At 40.8% G+C, this 25926-nt stretch overlaps 1 protein-coding gene across 5 annotated transcripts; it reads left to right on the forward strand.

The window, feature by feature from the left end:
- The first annotated feature begins 1839 nt into the window (after positions 1-1839).
- LOC139636210 (zinc finger protein 638-like) lies at positions 1840-25389 on the forward strand. Of its 5 annotated transcripts, XM_071504051.1 has the most exons (25): positions 1840-1960; positions 6292-8044; positions 10209-10270; positions 11492-11521; positions 11697-11887; positions 12414-12530; positions 13298-13497; positions 14495-14710; positions 16806-16904; positions 17020-17057; positions 17152-17198; positions 17427-17458; positions 17820-17939; positions 19583-19714; positions 19923-19964; positions 20121-20258; positions 20413-20577; positions 20709-21116; positions 21213-21731; positions 21828-21995; positions 22088-22271; positions 22389-22676; positions 22924-23046; positions 23175-23296; positions 25130-25389. In XM_071504051.1, the coding sequence occupies exons 2-25, from the start codon at positions 6668-6670 to the stop codon at positions 25184-25186; spliced, it is 4875 nt and encodes a 1624-aa protein (XP_071360152.1). In that variant the 5' UTR covers positions 1840-1960; positions 6292-6667; the 3' UTR covers positions 25187-25389. The 5 variants fall into 5 exon arrangements, with proteins under 5 accessions (XP_071360152.1, XP_071360150.1, XP_071360151.1 ...); XM_071504049.1 differs by lacking the exon at positions 1840-1960 and having other exon boundaries at positions 6123-8044; positions 21828-21950; XM_071504050.1 differs by lacking the exon at positions 1840-1960 and having other exon boundaries at positions 6124-8044; positions 13298-13383.
- Positions 25390-25926: the final 537 nt, after the last annotated feature.

Below are 25926 nucleotides of genomic sequence, written 5' to 3' on the forward strand. Positions count from 1 at the left end.
CAGCAAGGTGTCACAGAGCCAAGTGAAAGTGTCCACTATACACACAACAGGTGGCACAAATTAATAAATTTACCCTGTGTATACAAGGGCCAACAAAAAACTATCTTACCACAACCATTACCCTTTGCTTGCATTGCTGTGGAGCATATCACAGCAATGCTATAGCGGGGGCCAATGGTTGCTATAACAGCAATTTGTCGAACAAATTCGTAATATTGGTAACAGCATATCAGCTAATGTTATCATGCTAATGTACTATAACCATCACTAATGAAAACAGACATTATGTGACATTATGAAGCATCAAGTTACTGACACATGGAGGAGAAGAAAACCAGATCTGAGTCAAGCTGGAGCCCTTGAGCAGCTCAAAGGGTTCTCCAGCCCGGTAAAGACAGACCAGTATTTGCGCCACGGTCAGACTGATAAAGAAAATTATTTGGATTTTATCTGCATTCACACAAAAGACTGGAGCTGGAGCTGGCCAAAACTCTAAAAACTTTCTGGTTTATACAGTCCACTGGCCGAACGTGATCTGACTGAGAAAGCCTGAATTCAGCCTTGGATTTATCTTCAATTGCACAAACAAACTTTCTGGATGTTTTGACAGATTTGAGTCAGTACTCCCCATGTCCAGTCGGTCTGTGCTCTGGTCTTATCTCTTTCCTTGTTGGATCCTCTTTAGATGAAAAAGTGATTTCCTCACTGGAGGCAATTCTGGAAGGTCACTTTTACCTAAACACTGTATACCGCACTGTTTCGGCTCGTGTGGGTGGTGCCTATGTGTTTAAACACGGGGAAGTGGTTTAACAGGAGGGACTCAAATGCTCGAGAATCCCACTTTCTCAAACCGGTTACCAAAACAGAGAAACTCAGATTACAATACACACAGTGAAGGTGTAACTTTGTTCTATGCTCAGGACACCATTCTTCCTAGATACGTCTTTAGTATTTGTGTATCTGGGATTGAGCAATAACTTAGAATCCTTGTTGTCAAGAAAAGTTGTATCTGTCTTATATTTAATTAAAGGAAATGTCATCACATCAAGTATTAATAAATAAATCTGGATGCCATCTGAATTGGCACAATCGTACCTCAATTGGCCTAGATAACCGGATCCCAAGATTTAAACCCTGGTGGCAACAACTTTGCAGCTGCCTTTTCAATACGACCTAAATCAACAGTGGACCACCTGGTATGACTTACCAAAGCACATGCTCTCTGCTGTCATGTGTTTCCCTCTGTCCATTCTCCATTCCAGTCACTCAGCAGGTTTATCTCAGGTCATTTCACCAGAGTGAAGGATAACCATCATAATAACCTGGAGGGGGGCTCTTGATGTTGTTGTTAAGAAGAAGAGCTGATGGAGTTTAGTTTATGACTGACAGATGTGTTTCTCACCTCCTCCATCACACTAGCTGAAAGAGGAGATGAATACTGTGGGCAACAGAGTGCTTTAACAGGTGTGTGTGTGTGTGTGTGTGTGTGTGTGTGTTAATTCAGTGCTGCCTTAGTGATATACTGAGCTTTAGTGTTCTGTGATTATCTAAATTTTGCTTTACAATTTAGATGTAACAGGCAATGATTTTACTAACGTCTTAATTTATGGACATGTCTTCTGAAAGGACCGAAACAAAAAATGAAATTACCCCCTAACAAATACATCCACAGCTATGCAGTATCTTAGCTTGTGTGACGTACACTATGAAAACACACAAAAACTGAGAGACACAAACTGGAGACGCGCTAGGAGTGTTTTGGTTTTGAGTGATAACTTAGTCTGTTTAGATGTTTGGCAGATTTGTGGAGACGCAGTTTTATTATGAAAAACCCGAGGCGGATGTGTATCTTGTCGCTGATGGCGGAATACGGGCTTTACTGGACGCAAATGATTACAGGCTGAAAAGGAATCGGGACTTTCCGGTAACAACAAAGGTCCAATTCGACTCGCTGTGAAAGGTATTTATTGAATGTGGTGAACTCGGAAACAGTACGAGTTTCCACTAAATGTAACGGGCTGCACATATCCCTTTTTCTTGGTGGCTAACATTAGCTAGCTAGCTAGCTTGTGAGAACACCCAAAATGGCTGGTGTGTGTAGGTCTGATGGATGTAGGTCTGCGTATACATCACGATTTGTCCGAAGAAATGTAGCTATTAATCTATCACAGTGCGGGCATTGCGCATGTGGTTTGTGTTTTTGGAGCTGAGATTAGACCTGGTTCAGAAACGCCGGGGTCTCAGCTGGGCAGGCTCGTAAAAAACGAGCGAGGGCTCTGGTGCAGCCAGAAACGCATTAAGTTACTACATGGAGTTGTATCTGAATATTAGATGGCCTGTGGTAGTATCACGGTCTGAGTTTGTACCAAAATGTGTTATGATTATGAGCAGAGTATAGGACAGGGACGAGGAATACAGACAAGCAATACTGGCAAGGTTTTACTGTAAATGACACAGTAGCAAAGCTTCAAAGCTTAGTTTCTTCAGTGTTCTCTTTATGAAGCAGTGCTGACAGCTTCTCCATTACTGGTATTTCATTCAGTGTAACTCCCCATGTTCCCTACATACACTGGTATGTTGTTGATTGTAGTTTGCATGGGCGTCAAAAATGTAATGAAAAATTAGTCACCCCTTGTACCATGTGTATGGTGGCCCCTAAGGACAAAGCACATAAAAGAGTGAAAGCACAAAAAGTATAGGTAACAGGCACCAAATCCAAATAGTGCCAAATAGGAAAACGCATTCAGAAAGAAGAGTTGCTTTACTGTGAGGGGCATGGTGAGTGATTGGTTACCCCCTCACTCCCAGGCACATCCTCTCCAGCGCCATCAGATTGTGGATGGCAGTCTGTGAACTGCCATCCACAGGTCTCTCTAAAGCTGTTCTCTAGGGTTTATGTTCAGGCTTTGGCTGGGCCACTCAAGGACAGTCAGGGACTTGTCCTGAAGTTACTTTGTTGTCTTGGCTGTAGTGTGGCATTGTTGCATGATATACCAGTACTAGACATGCATCGCAGTACCCTGCTGTTAAAACGATGCTGTACCCCATAAATGAACACTGATACTAATGTATGGGGTTTAATAAGATCTGTGTGTGAGTGTGTGTACAGTGCCATGTTTCCACTCACTGCACCATTTAATTTTAATTTTAATTTAATGTTATAAATGCACTAATTCCTCACCAATCGACTTAATTTTTGGAAAACAAACAAACAAGAAAACATTAGAAAATAATAAACAGAAATGACATTAATTGTGAGTCTGTGTCTTCATGGTGATGAAGCTCAAACACAGGATTATTAGACTGCACACCCCCAAAGCATGATACTGCCGCCACCATCATTCATCCCTGCAGAAGACTTCTGCAGCTCTATAAGAGTGACCACTGGGTCCTAGGTCACCTCCCTGACCGAGGCCCTTCTTCCCCTGTTACTCAGTTTGGCTACAAGGCCAACTCTAGGAGGAGTCCTGGTGGGTTCCAGACTTCCATGTCACAGGTATTGAAGCCACTGTTCTCCTGGGAACACCCAAAGCTTTAGAAATGGGTTTTATCACTCTGCCCTGATCTAGGTCTCATGGTGTCATGGAGGTCTACAGAGACTTGCTTGTACTTCATGGCTTGGTTTTTGTCCTGGCATGCAGTGTGAATTGTATCACCTCATATACACACGTGTGTGTCTTTCTAAACTTAAATCTATTCAATTCCGTTTGCAAAAGGCGGATTTTAATCAACATCTAGATACATCCCAAGGATAATTGAACCAAACAGGAAACAGCTGACCATTGTTTGTCTTTCCCTTTGTTGTATTTGCTTTCACTCTTGTATGTGCTTTTGTATTTGTTGCATTTCTGGATTTGGAGCGTTTTTCACTTAATGTTAATGCTTTCACGCAATGCTCCAAATCTCCCTTTCTGCATAGATTGACCATTAATGCACATATCTGTCTGTTGAGGAAGTGCAGATGGATGCTATAGTGGTATTTATTCAACAAATTTAAAAGCACAGTGAGAAGTCACCACTTTTATAACAAGAAGAACCACTGAAGGCTTGGATATTGTTGCTTCACATTCCTTTCTTTGTGAAAATATATTTTTATGTGGGACTTTTCGATTTAGATAATCCTCCAGACAGGTTGTGTTACCCTACTTTAGTGAAATTTATGTGAAGTTGGTTTAAAAGGTTTAAAAAACTGCTGTGACTCTTCGCAGCACAGGTCATTGTCAGACATTTTGATATACCAGACATCCAGTAGGGTCCAATCATTATTTTATGAACGTCAAGACTCCTTTTTATTTTTTGTATTTATTTGTATTGTATCATGTTAACCTGCATGTTACATTTTCTTCTGCAAAATGTTGAAACTGCTAAACTTTCATTTTGAGGATTTAACCTCTTTAACCAGCATCTGTTGAGTTGATCATCAACAAAATCATCTCTTTGTCTTTTGTACATAGTTTTTTCATGCAAGCTCTCCTAACAATATTTGGTCACAGGTTGCTCTGCTTGGTTTGTTAAAGCATAATGTGCCCTTGAACACTGGACAACATCACCAAATTGTTATGTTTTGGTCTATTTATGACACGTGGCAGTCATTTACAGGTGGATTTCATCTATGACATAGAAGATGAAGGCAGGGTGTAATATCAGATCACTATTTGACATGAGTGACACTATTGTTGAAATAAAATCACTTTAAAGATAGTTTGGTATGTCTCATAAAAGGAAAAACAACCCTCCATTCAGCCTTAGCTGGGATAAGGTACAGGATATGAAAATAAGAAAGGGAGGATAATGATACCAAAAAGAGATTACATGAATTTTTGTCATGTTTGATGACAACTAACCACAAATACATACAGTGTAAGCCTATCTTCACTGGACTTTCTTTCTTATTATTGTGTCAAACAGGCAAACATGTTGTTCAAGATGTTTAGTAATGTCCATTTTATTATTTACGTGTTACTGGCTTTATGCAAAGAAAGGTACACTAGGATTCACTATTTGTGTGTTTATTTTCAATCTGTTCAAGGACATGTGTGTTTTATAATTTGTAGACACTGCAGCGATCTAATGTGACCTGCGGGGAGAAACTTCACTATGTGCTGGTTGACCTGTTTTGTTCTCCTCTGAACCTTTTGGCAAAGAGGCATATGTCGTGTTTGGACTAAGTGCACTGTGTTGTATTGTTGAACATGCATTGTAGGAGAGCAAGTGTTTCTTTGGAAGCATAACTCTATCAATTATTCTCACCTGCCCAGAGGTTTAGGCTTCAGTATAGTGTCCCCATAGGCTGAATACATATTTACCTGTTTGCAGTGTTTCTCTTAGAATTAGAATCTATTTGTGGCGGTGGCTGACAACTTCATTGAAGTAATTATCAAATAATACTGTATGTAAATATTCAAATTCCTAAATACTTTGTGACTAATAAATTAGTGAGCAATATATGCAGGCCAGTAGTTTACATTGTGTCAAACAAATAACAACGAGGGCTGATTCCATGTTGTGATTGGCCAGCAAGCCCACTCCCAGCACATACTGTGCACCCCCAGTGACGAGGACAGGGCCAGTAAAGAGACAGTGACAGTAAAAATGTAATGGATGATTCTTTCATGGTCCATTGGCCCACCGATGTGACAAGATTTCTTTTGGTGCTTTTGATGGTTAGTGCAACTAAGGCCAGTGTTATAATTTTCACGTCCGTGAGTACACAAGTGTCTGCTAGGCATAAGGGTGTACAGTGTGTACATGAGCTCTGTGCAGACGCCCATGTACCCTCCAATTTTTGAGTCTCTGTGGACTCGTCCGGGCTAGTTCTTATGGACACCACTACAAGGGTACCAACTGAGCATGCATTGAAGCCTATGGAAATGTGAGAACGAGAGTGGGGCAAGGGGCAGCTGAACAAAACAATGTGCTGCACTCAGCTTTACAATAAAATCAGATTCTGACATAGTAAAAAAAAAAACGATAGAAAATCTAAATGTGACTGCCGCCACAAATAAATCAATGTATGGGAAACACTGGTTTGGGGTTTTCATGCTAACTTTTTCAAGCTCAGTGTTGCATAATATTGCTTTGCTTTTCCGCACTTGACCACTGGGAAGAGATCTCAAAGCTGACCACATTTCTTTGTGCTTTGACACATTTTTAAGGGAAGAAACCACAAACAAAAGCGAGAGCCAACATATTATAAGAAAGAACATGGGGAAAACAACTTCATCTGAAAGCTGCTTTTGAAATGAAAGATTGTTCATCTGTAATAGTATATTTCTGCTTTCCACCTCACAGCCTCGCTGTGCACACAGACAGTAATTCGCACCGTGCTCCTATCCTTTGTTTGGAACCCAGCGCAACATTCTCCGTTTCCAACAGCACCAGAGGGACCCATTTCATATTTGGACCTGTGGCTGGTGCTGCTGCAGTGACAGCTCTCCATTTGGCTCAGATTGAGATTCAGGCCCAGATTGCTCTCCGGCAGCTTGCCTCTCTAGCGACTATAACTGTTGGCAACCAGTATCACAACAATAACAGGTTTGCAGCAGCGTTACCTCCTCACCTGGCCCTCTTGAGTCTTATCAGTAGACAAGAGGTGTCAGCTGTTGGGATTAACGTGGGTACGAACTGCAAAACCTACAGAACCACTCGACCGTGTCTTCCTGCCACCATGTACCACCACCACTCCCAGCAACAAGGGCCGCAGCCCTTCTCAAATGGACCCAGGCCTCCTCATCAACCACATCCAAATCAACATCAGAATCGCACTCCCTCTGACATGCTGTCACAGGTGATGGGTTTCCAATTTCCTCGACCCACCCAACTCCCTGATGAGCTAGAGTCTGCCCTGGCTATCAGGGGTGTCAGGGACATGGACCACCGTCTCATTGACCACATGAACCCACCAAACCAACACCAGAACCAAGGCTCAGGTTCGGGCATCAGTCAACATGGAACCTACAGCTCTAACCAAATAACTCTTACCTCTGATAGTCAGCCAGGCCACCAGCAAGGAATAGACTGGTCAAGCTACCAACCTCCAACTAAACTGTTTGCCAGTCCTCCACCTAGTGCTAGCCACCAGTCACAACGACACCAGGGGCCTCAACAGCAGCCCGAGAGCAGCCACACAGGAACAAGCATCCCAAGCTGGACTGCCTCTGTAAGTGACTCACCATCGCCACAAGCCCGGCATCCACATGGCGGCGGAAGTGGTGGTGGTGGTGGTGGTGGCGGCGACAGTCAGAGTTTGTACACACCAGAGAGTGCGGGAAGCATCTTGGCCAGTTTTGGACTTTCAAATGAGGACTTAGAAGTGTTGAGTCACTACCCTGATGATCAGCTAACCCCAGATACTTTACCATTCATACTGCGTGACATCCAAATCAACAAGTCAGGCAATCAGAAAACTTCTGCTTCCTCATCCTCGTTCTCACACAACATCCATGACATGCCAATGCCACCTTCCCGCTCTTCCCCATTGGCACGGTCACGCTCCCCGGAAGTGCCTAGTCTTCTCACTGTTACACAGACAGCAGGTAAAGTCATTGACTATGGTCATGCCAGTCGGGCAAAGGATGAGAATAGTACCAGAGAAACTTTCAAAAGAGAGCCACTCTCCAGTGAAAGGACAGTTAAAATGTACCCTTCATCATCCTCATCTGCATCAAAAGTGGAAAAAGCTGAGAGGCGGCAGGTTCATTTGGAACACACTGAACCAAGCAAGCATGGAGACCGGGACTATCGCAGAACAAGTAGCGACCATCGCAAGAGCAGTCGGTCACCTGGGAGAGAATTACCGCCATCATCCAAATCTCGTAATCTAGACCGAGACTACAGGCATGAAGGACCCAAACCAAGGCCCTCGTCTGAAACCAGGAGCGATGATTCCTCGAGACGGTCTGTCTCCTCTTCATCTGGCTCAAAAACACACAGGACCAGCAAGAAGTTACCTACACCTACCATGATAGGTGATTTCTCAGCTGTGTCTCCAAAGGTGTATCCCCATACCTGCTCCCTGTGCCAAACACAGTGTGATCAGGAAAAGGTGAGTGTCAACATGCCCTCTTTCCCCAATGTCCAGCAGTTTCCTGAGAGAAGTACCTTCACATGTTAAGATTTAGTCTGTAATATTTCTTCACCAGGCAGTTGTCAAGATGAGCGATTTTGATATTATTTAGTTACTTTATTTGCATCACCTTTTGTAATTCCCATTGAAATACATCAGTATGGTTGCTCTATGTGGTCTAGCTACAGTTATATGAAAGTTTGGTCACCGCTGGTCAAATTACATATTTTGTTGATTTTTGAAATAAACAGAAGTGAACAGAAGTCCTGAAGCAGTCAGCCTTTCTTCAAATGTTATTGTGCTGTTATTTTCTTTTTTATGAATTTAAAAAATAGAACATTTCTATTGCATATGTGTAATGTGCAAAAGTTAGGCAACCCTACTTATTTGCTTAGCAGAATATTTCCAGCCTAATGCTTAACAGTTGGCAAAGGGAGGTTTACTGAGTACTGATTTAGTTGGGTTCCCAAACGTCTGCATGTGCCACAATTACTTTTTTTTTAGGTTGAAAATTTCATGAAACTAAAAAATAACAGTGCATTAAACTTTGAAGGAAGGCTGTGCAATGAAAAATGCCAGGTTTATTTATTTATTGAATGAAAGCTAAATTTATCCAGCATCCATACGATAATATTTCTTAGGAAACAGATCTACCTAAAGTTTCCATGAAATGTACAATGACAAAATCATTTTTACTTCTGAAAAATGCTGCATGGTTAACCATGCAGCACCAGCAGGGGTAAAGTTAGTTTTAAACATCCTGGTCCTCCACTCATTCCATAAAATAAAACTGCTCTTTTCTTCCTAAGTGATATTCTGTTTTCCTGCGTTATGACCTATCCAAATATAGTTTAATCACTAAATACATCAAAGGGTGAAAGATAAAAGGTGTAACATGATGTATTAATCAAGGGTTGATGTATACAAAGTACAACAATCAAATATGGGTTATTTTTGTTTGGACATACAGTTGAACTAGTAAAACACAGTTTTAAACTGACCAGAGGGATTATCAGGGGATAATTTTCTTAGTTCAGCAGTAAGAACTGTTGAAAAAACTCCTTTGTTGTCTGAGAAAATCCAGTGAAGTTCTTGTTTTCTCAAATGCTGTTGTGATTGACTATTCACACAAGTAGCTACGTTTTAAAATGGTTTGTGCTCAGCTTCAGTGTCATAGTAGTAATAACTTATAGTTGATTGTGACTGTCCTAGTTTCTCAAGTATACCAAGTGAAGATCCAGTATGTTCAGACAAAAGATATTTGTTATCAGTCTTTTCTTTCATCATATATTTTCTCATTAAAAGATTCATGTTTGTATAAAGGTTTCCCCGAATTTACAGAAATGTCAAATCAGTATGGTAGCCTGATGAATAATTAGCCCCTTACTCATTAATCAATTAAATGTTGATCTAACAGAATGTGAAGGGGTCTTTGTTAAAATGTAAGGTTTGTAGGTGTCCGACACTAAACCTCTTGATTTGTCTGAACTATCTTAGATTTGTCAAAGTTGTTTACCGTTGTAATTGGTTTCTTTTATTTTGAACTGACTAGTCGTACAGAAATTCATAGAGCATGGGTGACAAATTACTTGATGAGCAGATGATAGTGTCCTAAATGATATGTCCTCTTCAAGCCTTTAAACATAACGTAGTAAGTTAAGTGAATGGCATTTGCAACAAGAAGTCTAATGTGATAATTTATTTGTTTTCTGCCAGTGGTGTACGGAGTATTAATGGTAAAGACGGAGTCACACTGAAGATACTTAAATGTAGAAAACGTACAGAGCAAGTTTACACAAACAATTTTGAACAATATGATTTTGTAGAACAACCCCTGAGTGTTGTCTTGTATTTCTACTTCATCTGTGACATAGTTTGAACTTGAATATTGGATCAAAGAGTATCAACTTTCTGTTCAGGGTATTCACACCATGTTAAAAATGACAACAGGGAACAAAGATCCACTTGAGCTGTTTTCTCAGAACTTAAGTCTTCCGCTATAAACAAATGAGTTTGCTTAGATCTTGCTCATTTTCTATATCCTCATACATGCTAAATGTATATTTAGCTTTATTGAGCACTGTTTCTGTTTCTGTCTGTCTGATTGTGACATCGTCCTGTCCTGTTTGTCGTTTTTCTTCAGGACTGGGTTGACCATGTTAACACCGTCAACCACACCGCTGCCTGCAGAGACCTGCGCAACAAGTGAGGACAACTTAATGTGCTGTATCTACAGTCTTTCACTAATATGTCATAGTTACTAAGTAAAGAAATTAGCATTTTGTTTTGAATGTCAAAAGGAGCAGTCAAAAGGGTTTGAATAGGACAAAACATTTAAGTTACATAAAACTTAATTAGTGCTGTAGGAAATGTTTTTGCAAACAATTGCACACTAACACATCCAGAAGACACAGACACACATGAGTATTCCACTGAAGTTATGCTTTTGCCTAAGTTCTATTTTTAACTTTTATATTTATTTTATTTATTCTGTATTTAATCTTTTAATTCATTTTTATTAATGAATTCACATTGAGATCAAGTTCTAATTTACAAGTGAGACCGGAGTACAGAAAATAAGATTAATAATAACAAAACAAAGAGAAACATTATAGCAGAGCTGCAAAAGTTCAGTGATTTAAATATACATTCATATATGTATTCATACAAATAAGCAGGCATGTTTATATAAACAACAATCAGCGTGCATTTAAATCCATTTAAATATACATTTATTGTGATTTATTGATTTTTTTTTTTTTTTTTTTTTAAATTGCCCTATAAATTATTCCAGACAGATGAGGCTGATATCTAAACACTGTCCTGCCAAGTATTGACTTCTGGAACATAGAAAGCCAGTCAGTCCTGAGAATGTGTATTAAAAGTGGAACATCTTGGGGACAGGAGTGGTGATAACATGGCAATTTCTGGAGTAGCCCTTTGTAGATTCATGGATAGTAGTGGTGATCTCATCTGACAGAGGGAGGGCCAGCCCACCTTCTGTTAGGAGACACAATGATGGGTGCCATATGGATCGTTGTTGATAAATGGGAGAGCTGAGTGATAGACAGCATACAGATGATTAAGGTTGAAAATGGGAGCATGTAAATAAATATAAATAACATCTCCATAATCTAGTACAGAGAGGAAGGTCACTCCACAATCCCTTCCTGTTCCAAAATTCTACACACAATACCCCATAATGACAAAGTGAAAAAAGTTTGCTTGAAACGTTTGCAAATTTATTAAAAATAAAAAACAAAAATATAACATGTACATAAGTATTCACAGCCTGTATAGAATTTTGAGGTAAAAAAAAAAAATCAATACAAAGCGCAGCTTTGTATTGATACATAAAAGTGTGTTTTGAAATTCTTTCTAAATACAAGATTTTTGATGCTAGCTTATGTTTGTGTGTCTCTAAAGGTACCCACACTGGAAACCAAATCTATCAAGGTCAGTCGGACTCTTGTTCTTCTGTTTCCAATAATCTGTTTTTAGCTGTAACCATCAGTAGGTGGTTATCACTCCTATCAAGTTAAGGCAGTCAGAAAAGGAAAAAACTAATCCATGCAAGCATAGGCCTTCAAGCTACCCCTTGTTACAACAATGGTTGTTATCGTCTATCCAGTCGGAGTGGACGGTATGGCACCCGGGCTTTGTGGGATTCCAAGGATGACTCGCCATCCCATTCCGTGTCCCGATCCCTCTCTGGTTCTCCCACCCCAGGTCCTCCTCACAGCAAACACGGGGTGGGCCCCCATCCCCACAGGCCACAAGGGAAGCTTTACTCTCCTCGCCCGCGCTACCACCCCTACACAGGTAGACCACATGTTACAGAGAAGGCACAACATGTACAAAGTGGGTTGAGTAGAGCTTTGTTAAATATTCATCAGCAAAGTTAGAAATAATCCAAGTATGTCCTGAGCTGATTTGCAAAAGTGGTTTCTGACTATTCAGTGGACCCAGGTCAAAAATGCATCCTTGTGTTCAGTGCTGTTGTTTCTTAATGCAGCTTGTGACCAGTGAATAGCAAAGGTACATTCAAATAAGCATTTTATCAAATACTTCAACACACTTTAGTATTTCCTTCGTGCTGGGGATGAAGAGAGGTTGTAAAGATGTTGTTCAGACTTTCCTTCCTAAACAAACCAATAATGGCACTTCTCTCGGCAGATATACAGCACTACAGAAAATGAGACTTTGTGTTATCTTTGGGTTCTTAATACTGAATCATCAAGGTGTTGGTAATAGCAGATGCTGTCAAATAAATTACTCAGACCAGGGAAAATATCTCTAGTATAGTACACCCACTTCTAAACTTACTCATTCTAATTTCTGTCCTAAGAACATGGCCGTCGGTTGGAGCACCACCACTCTGGGTCACGTAGTCCGGCTCACTCACATCGAACATCTGCATCCTCCAGAGAGCATCAGGCTGAGAGGAGAAACAGGGAATCATCGGGTCAGTCAGTGTGTGTTTTTGGCTGGATGGCAACAGCAGAGCCAGATCTATAAACATGAATGTCTGGCACTGACTCACTGACCGCAGTGCTACTGATAATTGTAGTGAAAATAAGCAATGCTCAGTGCATCATCAGAGTTCCCCAGCAATGAGGTTGGATGATTGGCTGGCTGGCCTAGTGCTGTCTGTTGCTCTGTCAAAATGAGTTGGAGCAAACAGGTTCTATTACATCATCGGGGGGAGCATTTACAATGAGTGCTAGCACCTCTGTCACTTGTTTTGCAGACTTCATAACAACTTTTTTTCTTTTTCTTTTCTTCAAAAAAGCACATGGCAACTAGCAACTTTTTGGACAAAATTTAGCCACTCTCCGTAGAAGAGAGTCTGCCCGCTACAGGCACACTGCTCTGCATCTCATTCCATTTATAATAATAATTATAATGATCTTTATTTGTATAGCACTACAGACTTTTGGACCCCACTGTATGTGGTATCCACCAGAGTCAGTGTGTGTTTATATGTATATTAGTATGTAAGTTGTCATCAGGTAAAAACATAAAATGGTTTCACAAACCTGTGTGAGTCTATATGAGCAGGGTTAGAAATGTTCATGTAAGAGCTTTAAATGACCAATCATTATCTGGCTTCACCTTTTCAAATGTAGGAATGTAATTGCTTCATTATTTTTCATGTCATTGTAAATTAACTGACTTCAGGTCATTTCTCTTTACTTCCCCCCTCCCTCCCTCTGATTCATGTGTCCACAGGAGGTTCCTCTCGCAGTGCTGTGAAGCGTCCACACAATGACTCAACCAAGTTCTCCAGTGACATCAGCCGACATCCATCCTCTAAGGCGGGTCACACCTCCAAACATGGACTGTCCCAGTCCAACACCAAGACTGTCAGGAGTGGGACAAAGACTGGAGCTAAGACGCCTAAGAACACAAGTGCCAAGGCCACTGACACTGTGGGTGTTTTTCACTTTAGTTGTGTGAAGCTTGACATGGAAGACTGAAGCTGTTTTGGACCAACCTCAGCCACAGTTTCACAGCTAATTAAGCAGATTAGCACAAAGGACTGATCATACAGATTTTTTTGGAGCATTAGAATTCACAACCTTTTCCTTTGTCATGGGATCATAACAATTAACACAACCACAAAAGCACATGTTAAACTCCATGTTAAAGCAGTTATTTAAGTTTAAGTATAATATAAGTTTTGCTGTTGCTGCATAGCCGACATTAGCATTAGCATCTGTTCACTTAACAGTCTAGAAACATGAGTTCAGCATCAAACTTAAATTTTTACTCACCAATAGCTGTCTCCAGAGGTGGAAAGCAAAACCAGTGTTAGCTCTTGTCTCTATAGCGACTTTTCTTCTACTGAAGTTAGCATGCTAACCAGCTAGCCTGTTGCATCTTTTTCCGATATTGTGTCACTGTAGCATCCAGGCTGCCTTGAAGAAGTGGTGCTGCTCAGAGGACATCTTGTAACAGTTCAACACCTGAAGCTCTTGTCCAGCGACAATTAGCATCACCTGCTCCCAACATGAAACCATGTTAAGCAGCAGAGAAAACTTACAAAAAGGCCCTTTAATAGCAGATTGCACTTGAGTCACTGATTCAGATTCACTGTTGAATTTTGACTGAATTTAATATCAGTATATTATAACGTAAATATTATTGAGCTCTCTCCTTTGAGTACCTCCTGTTGCAATTCAAATGGTCATACTGTTCCCAGAATCAGCTGAATGTTTGAGATGAGGGCAGCAGATAACAGCTTACACAGATGCTCAGGCTGATAATAGAAATAATTAAATTCTAGTGAGTCTGACAAGTTGATTTTTCCAATTTTACTAAGCAGATAGTGACCAAAAATTCACTATTGAGTACTTAATTAAAGTAATAAGAATTGCTTTGTCTCGAGTTGACTCAAACCAATCATTGTGCCATTGTTTTTTTTAGTTTGCGAAGCCTCCACCAGCCAAGAAGAAGAAGAAAATGGCGACTCCAGCATCTCAGGACTCATCGGTTCCAGATCGTCTGGTTTATCTGACGGGCATCCCAAACGACGCCTCCGAGCAGGAAGTTACCGACCTGGTTGGGTCCTTCGGCAAGATCAACAACGTGATCCTCATGCCATGCTCCGAGGAAGAGAGCAAGAAGGGCGAAGGACAAAAGGTTCTGTTTAAGTGTAACAGAATATATTGATGCATAAATATTGATGCATTTTGCTTGTCAGAGAGATAAGAGATAAACCCTGCAGGCAGGTATGAAGGGGTCCAGACATCCTACACAAGCCATAAACACAGACCCAAAGACTGACGGCAGTTCAGAAGTTCTTTTATTGTTTCATTCATGACTTAACCCCTTAAGACCTGAGCCATCTTCAACACTGTTTGAAAACGACGTTCTAGAATGTGAGATAGGGTGGGCGGTACACCGGTGCCATAGTTATCACCAGTGCAAAAGATCGCCACAACATGGATTGCGCAATACCGTCAACACCATGAGAAGCAGAGAAGAACAGCCTAATTATACAAAAGCCTATTTGTAAAAAATGAACCATTTTATTTTCTTCAAAGCTTCAGTTGTAGTTTGAATACTTGTCTTGTAGGAAATTAAAAAGTAAAACACCAGTACCTATGTTATTTGGAGCTGGCTGGTTTTAAATCATCTGACATAGAGCAGATATGCAGGCTTATGCAGGCTGTCTCCGTGTCATGATAGCAAAAGGTGGAAACACATCATCATGAACAAAATTGGCAACATTGAAGCCTTCTCGGTCACTACTGATTTATGGTCCAGCCAGAATACTGAGCCATACATCAGCCTCACCACTGCACAGCAGATGTCTATCAGTCACCTTCATCCCCAGAGCAATGATTGTGGACAGAAGGAGACAATCTCTGTATGGTGTGCGCACTGATTCACTTAAGTTGCTCTGGATAACACATCATTTAAACATTTCACTGTACGTCTTAGTAGCTGTGTGTCTTGATGCTTTCATTTGTGTGTTTTTGTGTTCCCTGATACAAGTTAGCTCACAGCTTCCATGTGACCACAAAGTGTCCTTAATTTGGTATAACAGAACTGGTAATTTTTGTTTAGTTGTAGCACATAATTTTAACATCAATATCTTTGGGCTTTTTGCAAAATAAATGCTGTTTAGAATGCATAATATTCTCCTATGTCTCCCAACTAACAATGATACATAAAATGTATCTATATATTATCAAAATATTTTTATTTACGTAAAGGGACAGGAAATGCTACTCCTCCCAAACCTTGGGGAAAAAAAGTAATACTGTGATGATATAATAATAATAATAATAATAATAATAATAATAATAATAATAATCATCATCATCATCATCGTCCAAAAAGTGAAAAATACTGTGATATCGCCCACCCCTAATGTGAGGGTTTTCTGAAAAACTTAATGTTAACTTAAATATTCATTTCTCAGCCTCTGAAGCAGATAGAAACATGAAATAAAAACCTTCTGAGAGCTTAAACCTTTGACTTTTATTGTAAATCATTGGCTTTGTCTTGGAAATTGTTTAAGGCTCCTCCTCCTTTTCCTTGTCTCTCACTCTAATCCTTGACTAGCTGGTTTAGCAGCTTAGCAGGTTAAAAACAGTCAAACAGACAAAAGTCATTGTCTTAGTTCATTTCATCCTGGTAACTGCTGTTATCTGCTCCAGTACCATTCCCCTTGCTCAGGTCATCAGCTACTGTCTCAATCATGGCTTAAAAAACTTTTTTGTGCTGAAAAAACTAACAAAATACATTTCCCATAATGGATTTCACCATTGTGTCATGAATTATAGCGAAACACAACACATTTCATCGCTCATAAAATAATGAAATCATATAGTACGTGGGTATGTCTCATCCAGTCTTAGTGGATTAAAGTTGGTGCTCTAATCTGATCTCCCAACAGCACTAATAACACTATTAGTAGAGGTTTAGCCACAAGCTGTTTTGATAAAGTTTTTGTAGATGTTACAGGAAGAAGAAATAACATGTTGAAATAATATTCAATCTCTATTCATTTCTTTTAAATGGATCTTGTAGTAAAACTTGACCAAATATACATGTTCAGTATACATGTGGTTTAAAAGTAAGACATGCAAATAATGAGACTGGCAGTTGATTGATTCATTTGTCACTGCTGAGTCATAAGTAGCTGTGTGTAATGTGATCAACAGCAGCTGTCATCACGGTTTGTGTGTGCCCCACATCATCACTATGTCACCCTCCCCTTCTGCAGGCATCTGTATGCATGGTGAAGGCTGAAGACGCCCAGGCCCTGGCTAACTCCTCAAGTCTGTCCATCAGAGATCAGCAAATCACCGCTTCAATAGCCAAGGTACCATGTGGAAAACATACACACGTGGCACAGATGGTCTATGCTGTTTAAACATGAAGCTTCCTTCCTTTCAGTCCCTCATACACTGTCAATAAACATGTTGTGTCTATTTTAGAAACCTGAAGAAGGTCAGTCCGCTGAAGCCAACAGCAGGTTTGCCATCACCATTTTCTCTTTTAAACCCATACACTGCACGCTCACCCTGCCAGTTTGAAACCTGCAAATATTAACATTTCTGACTTCACAGCAGACCTGCTTCAGGGAAGGAGAAGGCTGCTGCTGGAGAGAATTCAGGTAGGACAACAAAAAACTGTTAAAAGGGGCAGCAATCAGTCAGTGTCAGCATATCAATCTATCATTGTTAAGAAATGCTCAGTATCAACTGATAATAACTGCACTTGATCAGTTTTATTGAGATGCCATTTGTAGACTGGTTGGTGATGTTTTTGATGTTTATCACATCATACTGATTGTAGCTTCACACCCCTAACCCCCATCTTCCTCTCCTACTGCCCACTCCAGGAGGTGAGGCAGACCAGAAGACCTCTGATGAGGTACATGATCCACAAACACACACCTTACAACATACAGACAAAACCACTGAGCGTGTGTGTGTTTAACCAAATCCTCCGCCTTACAGTAAATCTGGGTATTCATTCTGGGAATTTACTGTATGTTTAGATATAAATAAAAAAGTAACACCCCAGTGACATTTGAATGAAGGGTATTTTTATGTCCACTTTCATTTCAAAAATCATTATAATGTTATAATGATGAATGTGCCCAAACCTTTGCATGCACCTGTATCAATTTTGTATTTCAGGCACATGTCTGTTGAAGTCAGGTTCAATCTCTTGTAATATAATATCAGTATTCAGACATTTTCCTTACATGCCAGTACAATGTCTCCTACAGAAAGGCACGGTGCTGATCACAGGACTTCCTGAGAGTAGCTGGTCAGAGAGTGACATCATCAAGCTGATCCAGCCCTTTGGCACGCCCTCTGACATCATCCTGGCCACACAAATCGGAAAGGTTGGTGTAAACACATAGATTCATCAGAAGCTTTTACTGTCTTTAAGAGCAGTATAAGAATTTAAGGTCATGACTATAGTGACCAAAATGGTTATTGGTATTATCAATATAGTATTGTTAAAATGTTCTGAAAATATTCAAAGAGTAATAACACAGAAACCTGAAATGAGTGTTTGCATTTAAACATTAAATTAACATTGCCAACATAGATGAGGACAAGGGACCAGTAGCAGCACTGGCTTTGCCTGCTGCATGCCCACTCTGTAAACAAGGGAATAACAAATGTATTATTACTATTATTATTATTTTTATTTTTTATTATTATTATCTGAGCTGTAACACTGTACACCCACCTGTCACCTGCCAAGCACAGTGCTGTTAAACCAGAAACACCACTGCTACACTGCTTTCAGCGATGACTGGGTGAGCTGCAGCCCTGAAATAAGTTTCAAAAACACACAATCACCTACGGAAGCGTCTCACACAGAGGCTCCAACACTGACAGGAGCAACAATGAAAAACACAACAGATCCTCTGTGTCTTTGTGTGTGTGCTATAACTGCAGTTGCATCCTCTCTGAAGAGAAAGTCAGACTCGTCTGGCAGTGTAAAAAACCTGCTTATACTCACTAAATTTGTTGCATTTGACACATGCATCTGGGAAACTGTTGCTGGTTGATGCTGAATACGACCTATAACAAGTTTGATTAACCATGGTTATAATTAAAATTTAAACAGTGATACTAACTGTCTGGAATTTTTACCAAGATTTAGCGTGAAACTGGTAACCATTTCATCTCTTTAAGTCATGACGCATGGATAATGCAAATCCTGAGTACCTTTACATCTTTCCATTGGTTGGCTTTTTCTGATACAAACCAGGTGCTCAACAAATGATCATCAAGTTCATCTGTTTGTTTTTTCTGGATTTCTCAATCATTGAGTTATTATGTTTAATCCTATAGTTTTTATTATTTTTTCTTCTCCCCTGGCTCAAATTTCCATGAGCTGGAATGAGCTAGGTGCTACTTGGTCCAATAACTGGAAATGATGTGCAAGTGCTTCCTAAGAAATATGAACCCAGTTGGCCAGAAGGTGGCGCTGTACTCAAGGCCCAAAAATGCAATTCTGGAAAAGCCTCGCCATTATCATCATGTGCTATCTGCTGCCTTTGCTCTCCCTGCTATGAACTCGAACGAGGTCAAGGCATGAAACTTGGTACCATAATTGAAAATGATGATTACAATCATCCTGATAGTGGTGTTCTCAGGCCAGAGGCTTTGAGCAATGTTGATTAAACTCACTCGAGACATTCTGTGATATCTCCTGAATGTAAACGCCAAGATTCATTCAAATCTGATAAAAGGGGGACAATTGGCAGAACAGAGTGTGTAGGTTTTGAAACTAAACAAATTGAAGTGATTTCTCAGCTTAGTCAAGCCTGAAACCCACCCACGCTGTTCACTTTTTTGGCCGATTGAACAGTTTCCTATTGTTGTGTGGAGTTGTCCATTATTTTTGCCTTTTTAATTATTAATATTGATAGACACTGAAAAATTGCCCTGATGCCTGCAGATGACCTTTTCCAGCGAAAGGACATATTTGTTAAATGATAATATTAAAAACATCCTTTTTCTATGTTAGGTGCTTGTGTCAGTGCCAGACATGGAGATTGCTCAGGAGATCGTGAAAGTTCACACCTTTATCCCTGCAAAGATCAAAGACTCTGAGCTGAAGATAATCCAAGTCAAGCAGCGTATTGGCCTCAGCACACCGGTAGGGCTGTCATCATCAACCAAATCTTATTCTCCTCTGTTGTGCTTTAATGTACTTTATTAATTATCTTAGTTCTAATTGGTTTGTTCTTTGATATTGAGCTTAAAGTTTGACATTTCAGTCACTAGTTCTAAAGAAAATCATTTGCTGTTTCCTTTTTTGTGTTGAACAATGAACCTGATGATAAATACAAAACCTCTTTATACAGGTGGCTCTCTACAATCTGCTGATGGGATCAGTAGACCCATTGGTGAGTATTTCTACTGGGTAGAACTGAGCAAACAAACCAGTATTGTACATTGATATTGTAATATTGCAGAAAGTCAAGGGGATGTTATGGTGATGAATATGTTTATATACCTCAAATGGCTAATGAAGCGATTGAATGTTCTGTTGTATCGTTAAGGAGAGTCCGGTCCCAGTTGGCTGGAGCACCCTCTTGGTGATCAGTAATGTTCCCAACACGCCGTCCGGCCCCTCTGAGGTCCAGAAACTGGTGCGACGCTTCGGTACCGTCATCAAGACGCTAGTGCTCAACAACACAGTGAGTCCTGTTTGTCTGTTCTGCTAAGATGTTGTATCCTGAGCCAAGCTTGTCCTGAATACCTGTGTCCTCAGACACAGCTACATGCGTTATTCTTCAATTATAAGTCTAAGAAATGTCATGTGTTGTTGATGTCATGCCTCTGTCTGCTTAGGTCATCTGTGAGATGGCAACTGCAGCCATGGCCTTGTCTGTGTACAAACGCTTCCAGACGTTTCCGTGCATCATCCAGAACAACCCTCTGTTTTTCTCCCGAAAGCCTGACCCCAAAGCCAGCACACAGACAAAAGTCATCACTGCGTACCTCGATTCACCTGAGGTCTGTCTCTTTGAGAACTGATTGGCATCATTGTTGGTCATTACCCATTTAGACACATTTGTTATCTGCTACTGTCCTGCAGTGTCATCTCCAAGTGCATATACTCAGTACATTCCTGTGTCTGGTTGTAGGATACAACTGCAAATGGCAAAGGCAGCCAAACAGCAACAGCAGCAGCTGCGGGGGAGGAGACAGCGGATAAAGAGAGGCCTGAGTCCGCTGTGGAGGGGAAGGAAGACGACGCTGACGACAAGACAAAGAGCATGGAGAAGATGGTTGGTGAAGATGAAGCTCTGGGAGAAAACGGGAGCAAAGATGAAATCAAAAAAGACAAGCTTACACCAGACCCCAAACCAGAGGTAGTGTTGGACACAGACATGAGGGAAACATCAGCTGTTCAAACTGTCATGGAGACAGAAGAGAACAAAGAAGTCAATGCATCTGAAGCAGGAAATGACAGGACTCCAACCAGTGGAGAGACAAAGCAGTCAAGCCCCGATGGCAAAGAAGCTTCCAGAGAGATGCCAGCGCTGCCTAAGGTAAAACAACAAAAATGTCAGTGTGGTGTTGGAGCCAGGTTGTTGCTCCTGTGTAGCTGAGTTTTGACCTCTCTCTTTAATCCCTGTTTCAACCAGGTCACTCAAGAGATGGTTAACGCACTGCTTGTGGAGTGCCGAACTAGAACCACCAGCCATCCCAACAACAACAACACAGAAACTTCCTCCTGTGGATTAAAGGAGAAAATACCAATAGAGACAGAGCAGGGTGAAAAGGCAGCAAAGGAGACAAAAGAGCTGGCCAAGAACCACGCAGAGGACGAGATGAAGAAGCAAGACACAGAGAGAAGAGAGAGGGAAGCGAGAAAGGAGAAGGAGGTGAAGGAGCGAGAGAGGAAGGAGAGGGAGAGGAGGGCCTGGGAAAAGGAGGAGAGGGCTAAGAGGGAGAGGGAGTGGGAAGAAAGAGCCAGGAGAGAGAGGGAGAAGAGGGAGGAGGAGAGAAGGGAGTGGGAGAGAAGGGAAAGAGAGAGGAAAGAGAGAAAGAGAGCATATGGTGGAGGTTTATCAGGATCGAGGTTGTCTTGCAGGTCAGAGGGATACAAGCAGAGCTCCTGGAGGGATGTACAAAGCAACAGCTCAGAGGCAGAGACCAAAATGGTGAGGAGGTGCAATTGGTTCAAAAACTGAAGAAACTTGAATCTCTGTTCTTTGTTCCTATCCTCAAATCTGCTGTGCATGTTTCTATATAACCAGGTGGAGGAGGAGGAGGAGGAGTTCCCTTTCAACATGAATGATTTTGTGACAGTAGATGAAGTAGGAGATGTCAACGACCTTCCTAGTTCTCCTTCACCTGATGTTCCCATGAAAACCACAGAGGTAGGGGAGGATGCTCCCACATCTGTCCCACAGGACCCTCCACGGGTATATATGAACTCATACTCTACATGTTTATTTTGGTGTCTGAGACTTTAATTTCCACAGTGTCATGACGTCAACTTGTTTTCCACTTTAAGGACACACCCACAGAGATTGCCACAGTGATCCCAGTGAAGCCTGATGAGGAAGTTTCAGAGTGTGAAGTTGTGAGTGCAGCAGCAGCTCAGTCTCTGGTTGTCTCCGCTGCAGCAGTTTCACAGGCAGACTCCTCTCTCAGCCAAACACATGAGCTAACATGTCGACCAGAAGCACCTGAGACTGGTACAATCTCAGACTCATTAACCTCCATTATGAACTGAAGGAAACTAAGATAATTATTTGATTTTAAATTTAAAGTGGTGTAATCCATTTTGTCCTGAAATCTGTCGTTATTTTTAGAAACCACATCAACAGCCACTCAGGACTCCACCCCAGAGGATGAACGACTTTTCCCGCATGCCCCTCCAGCTGCACACAGCCCACCTGAAGCTGCCCCTGCAGACTTGCCTTCAAACCGCCCAGCAGGGGAAGTGACCACGGAGAGGGAGGAAGATAAGACAAGGGACAGTGCTCTCAATCACAATCAGGCCAAGGAGGAGGTGGTGGTGTTGCTGGACAAAACAGAAGAGCAGGGAAAGACGCGGGATCAAGAAGTCAAAGAGACGGGGACCCCTGCTGCAGACACAGGTACAGTTTATTTGATTCAGCTTGAATCAGAACCAAGGGTGGCAGCAGCACCTTGAAGGGTACAGATCAGGCTTGTGTCCAGAACACCTGCCTCAGGATCCTTGAATCAGTTAGGAACATTTAGAGGTGTAAGCTGAGCAGGATATTATCATTGTACTGGGAAGCTCCTCCAGTGTTTGTGCTGAACACCCTGCACATTCTACAGACTATATGTTCCAGATTTTAAAGAGGTCCATGTCTCTTCTAGGAAAGCGAGAGAGGTCTGAGGACCAAAGAAACACACAAGACGAGAGTGCAAAGAAATTACAGAAGAAAACTCCCATGAGCACAGACTACGTCCTCCCTCCATTTGACCCCAGTAACCCAGTTGGTAAGATGCTGTTTATTCACCATGTCTGCCATTTACATCTATGTTTTAAGTGTCTGACTATCTGATAGCAGCAAGATATCAAGCAAGCAGCTGATGGAGTTCACTTTCACATCCTTGTGTCCCCTCAGGTATGGAGTTCTTGGTCCCAAAGACGGGTTTCTTCTGTAAGGTGTGTAATCGATTCTTCAGCGGAGCCAAAGAGGCCGAGATCAACCACTGCAAAACGGTCAAACACTATGAGAACCTACAGGTAGGCAACACACAGTGACCTTTATTCATGATACAGTAATACCATCACAGAGAAAGAGAGCAGTACTATAAATATCCGGGAGTACATACTCCAGCTGTTAATAAATGTTGTTGAATTGTTGAAGTAGTTTTCCTCTCTGTTGGTTCACAGGGATGTTATTTATGGGCAGTCAGTTCCACACACAAACCTTCAGATGCAGTACATTACTCTGTATTAAAGGTCCATATTTTACACTTCTCCAGTGTTTTATTTGAAATGTTGATATCCATAAGATGATATATTTGTGATTTTAAGAACCAAAAATCTTCTCAATGTAGTTTTACATCTCCTCTCTCAGACTCTCTGGAGCTCTAGTAACAACAGGTTAGTGAGCCAATCAGAAGAGAGGCTCTGAGGCCACCTTCTGATTGTTTTCTGATTTCTCCAGTTAAAATATAGCATATTTCAAGTATAAAATCAGAGAAACCAAATCCAGCAAGGTTGGATGGTGGGTCCAGATGGGCGGGGCGTGGGGCATGGCTGAGGGCAGTGACAAAGTTACAGAAGTCCTGACCGCCCATTTTAAGGCTCAATTTCTGAATACAGGCTGTGTGCATTTCTCTGTGGACTGAGCGCTTTGATACTTTCTCAGTATTAATAGAGAACCTAGACCTACTTTATAATCAAAAACATATGGACACCTACATTTAGACTATATGGGAGCTTTAAGGTTCATCACTGGAGAAGTTATGAGAGTCACTAAACTGGCCTGTCTGCTCTGTCAGTGAGGGGGGGTTGGCATGTATTCTTATTTATCTATAAAGCCTTTTTGTTTTTTCTCTCAGCTCTGCTTTCTTGTTCGAAGTAGAGCTGATCAATAATTTGAAATACTATCAAAATCACATTATGGCCAAGTGCAACTTCCAAATCACAGGAGCTGTTTCAATTTTTTGATAAAGACAAAATATGTCTCAACAGACCATAAATAAAGTGTTGTCTCTGCTACAGAGACACCCTGGCCTACAGATATTCTCCACATGTAAAGGAACATTATTGTTTGGTACAAGACTCACCAAAAGTACCATCTTCATCATTTTAATTTTTTTTCAGTCAAAATGAAATGGAAAAAAATGACCATAACAACTGAAATCTTGACTCCTATCACAACTGTAATATCTACCAAAATAATCACAATATGATTTTTTTTTTGCATATCGTGCAGCCCCAGTTGGAAATCATTTCACCCCTTCACACACCGACTTCAACAAACTTGACCTCATTAATATCACTGAGACAATTCCAATGTGTAAATGTTAATTTTATTGATTGTAACCATCACTGATTCTGACTGTTTTATTCATTTATTTCTCATAGTCAGTTCCTACACTTATACTTTGATCATTGTTTTTTTTGCCTTGTTTTTTCGTTCTTTCTTCGCAATTTGATTTTAGTTGTGTTGGCACCACTGAAAATGAGAGTTTTCCTTGTGTGTCCGAGGTTTTAAATGAATGAATAAATGAATTTGAGTAGGGCAGTTTTTCCCTTTTTTTTGTCAGTTACAGCCAGAGCCGGAGGCATTTTGTTCTTGGTTTATTGTTTCAGGTGTCCACAAGAACTTCCCATTCTCGTAGACACAACATCTCAGTAACGCTCTGATGGAACTTCTTCAAATCTGGCACAAATGTTCACTTAGCCTCCGGGACTATTACATTTTGGTGGTCAAAGGTTAAGGCAATTGTAGTATATTCTTGACTCTTTTTGGGCTTATTGTGATATAGCTGAGAATATATTCAGGTGTTCACAAAGAGTCCAGAATCTTCCTCCTTACTTGAGTTTCCTTTTTCCCTCTTTTAGAAATACCTAAAGACCACGAAGCCAGTGAATGAGACGACCAAACCTGACCCCAGCTGAATTTGGCCATGAAACTCCTGACTGAATTTTATCATTCCCTTCCTTTTGTATTTCGTCTTTGTTTCTCACTGATTGGTGTAGATTAGTCTCATGTCCTGTCTCTGTATCTATCTTGTACCATTAAGAGGAAATGAGTGGAACTGTACAGTGGAAGATGGCAGCCTGTAGGAGCTGTGCACAGTCAATAAAATGTCTTGACTAAATTGTCTGTTATCACTCGTTTGTTCCTTTGTAGTTTAACAGCATTGATGATATTTGATAAGTCTGTCTGTAGTAAAGGTTTTTACTGCACCTTTTTAAAATAGGTGACAAACAAGTATTGTGTTCTCAAAACTGTTTATATGGCCACTAAAACCACAAACTAGTATCTGAAAAGAAAATACACATCAGAAAACCTCACATCAACTTATATCTTCACACCTGTGGTTGTAATTGATATTAACTGCTACCATAATATTTTAGCCAGTCTACCGTTAGCACTTTTTTACTATCATATATTTTGTCTGTTGCCTCACACAATTTACTTCATCGCATTTATATAGTTGTTATATTCAAAGCATTCATTCACTCATTTACTGATGCTTTTATCCAAAATTCGTCAGTGAAGCTTCAGTGCAGTAGGAGACCTTGGTATAAGGACTACATCTATTTAATAAGGGAAGGAGCTAAGGAGAGGAGGTGCTCTCTGAAGAGATGAGTCTTCAGCAGATAGAGAGCTCCTGCTCTGACAGGAGCACGTT

Source organism: Trachinotus anak, unplaced genomic scaffold (genome assembly GCF_046630095.1).
Source record: "Trachinotus anak isolate AG129_WGS33_773 ecotype Australia unplaced genomic scaffold, CSIRO_AGI_Tana_v1 ptg000019l, whole genome shotgun sequence".
Taxonomy (NCBI): domain Eukaryota; kingdom Metazoa; phylum Chordata; class Actinopteri; order Carangiformes; family Carangidae; genus Trachinotus; species Trachinotus anak.

Bases quoted from the DNA above. Each gene is read 5' to 3' on its own strand.
- LOC139636210 (XM_071504047.1), top strand. From the start codon at position 6,242: ATGAAAGATTGTTCATCTGTAATAGTATATTTCTGCTTTCCACCTCAC. The intron at 17,940-19,582 runs GTTGGTGTAAAC...TTTCTATGTTAG, and splicing joins TGGCCACACAAATCGGAAAG to GTGCTTGTGTCAGTGCCAGA. The intron at 21,117-21,212 runs GTAAAACAACAA...TGTTTCAACCAG, and splicing joins AGATGCCAGCGCTGCCTAAG to GTCACTCAAGAGATGGTTAA.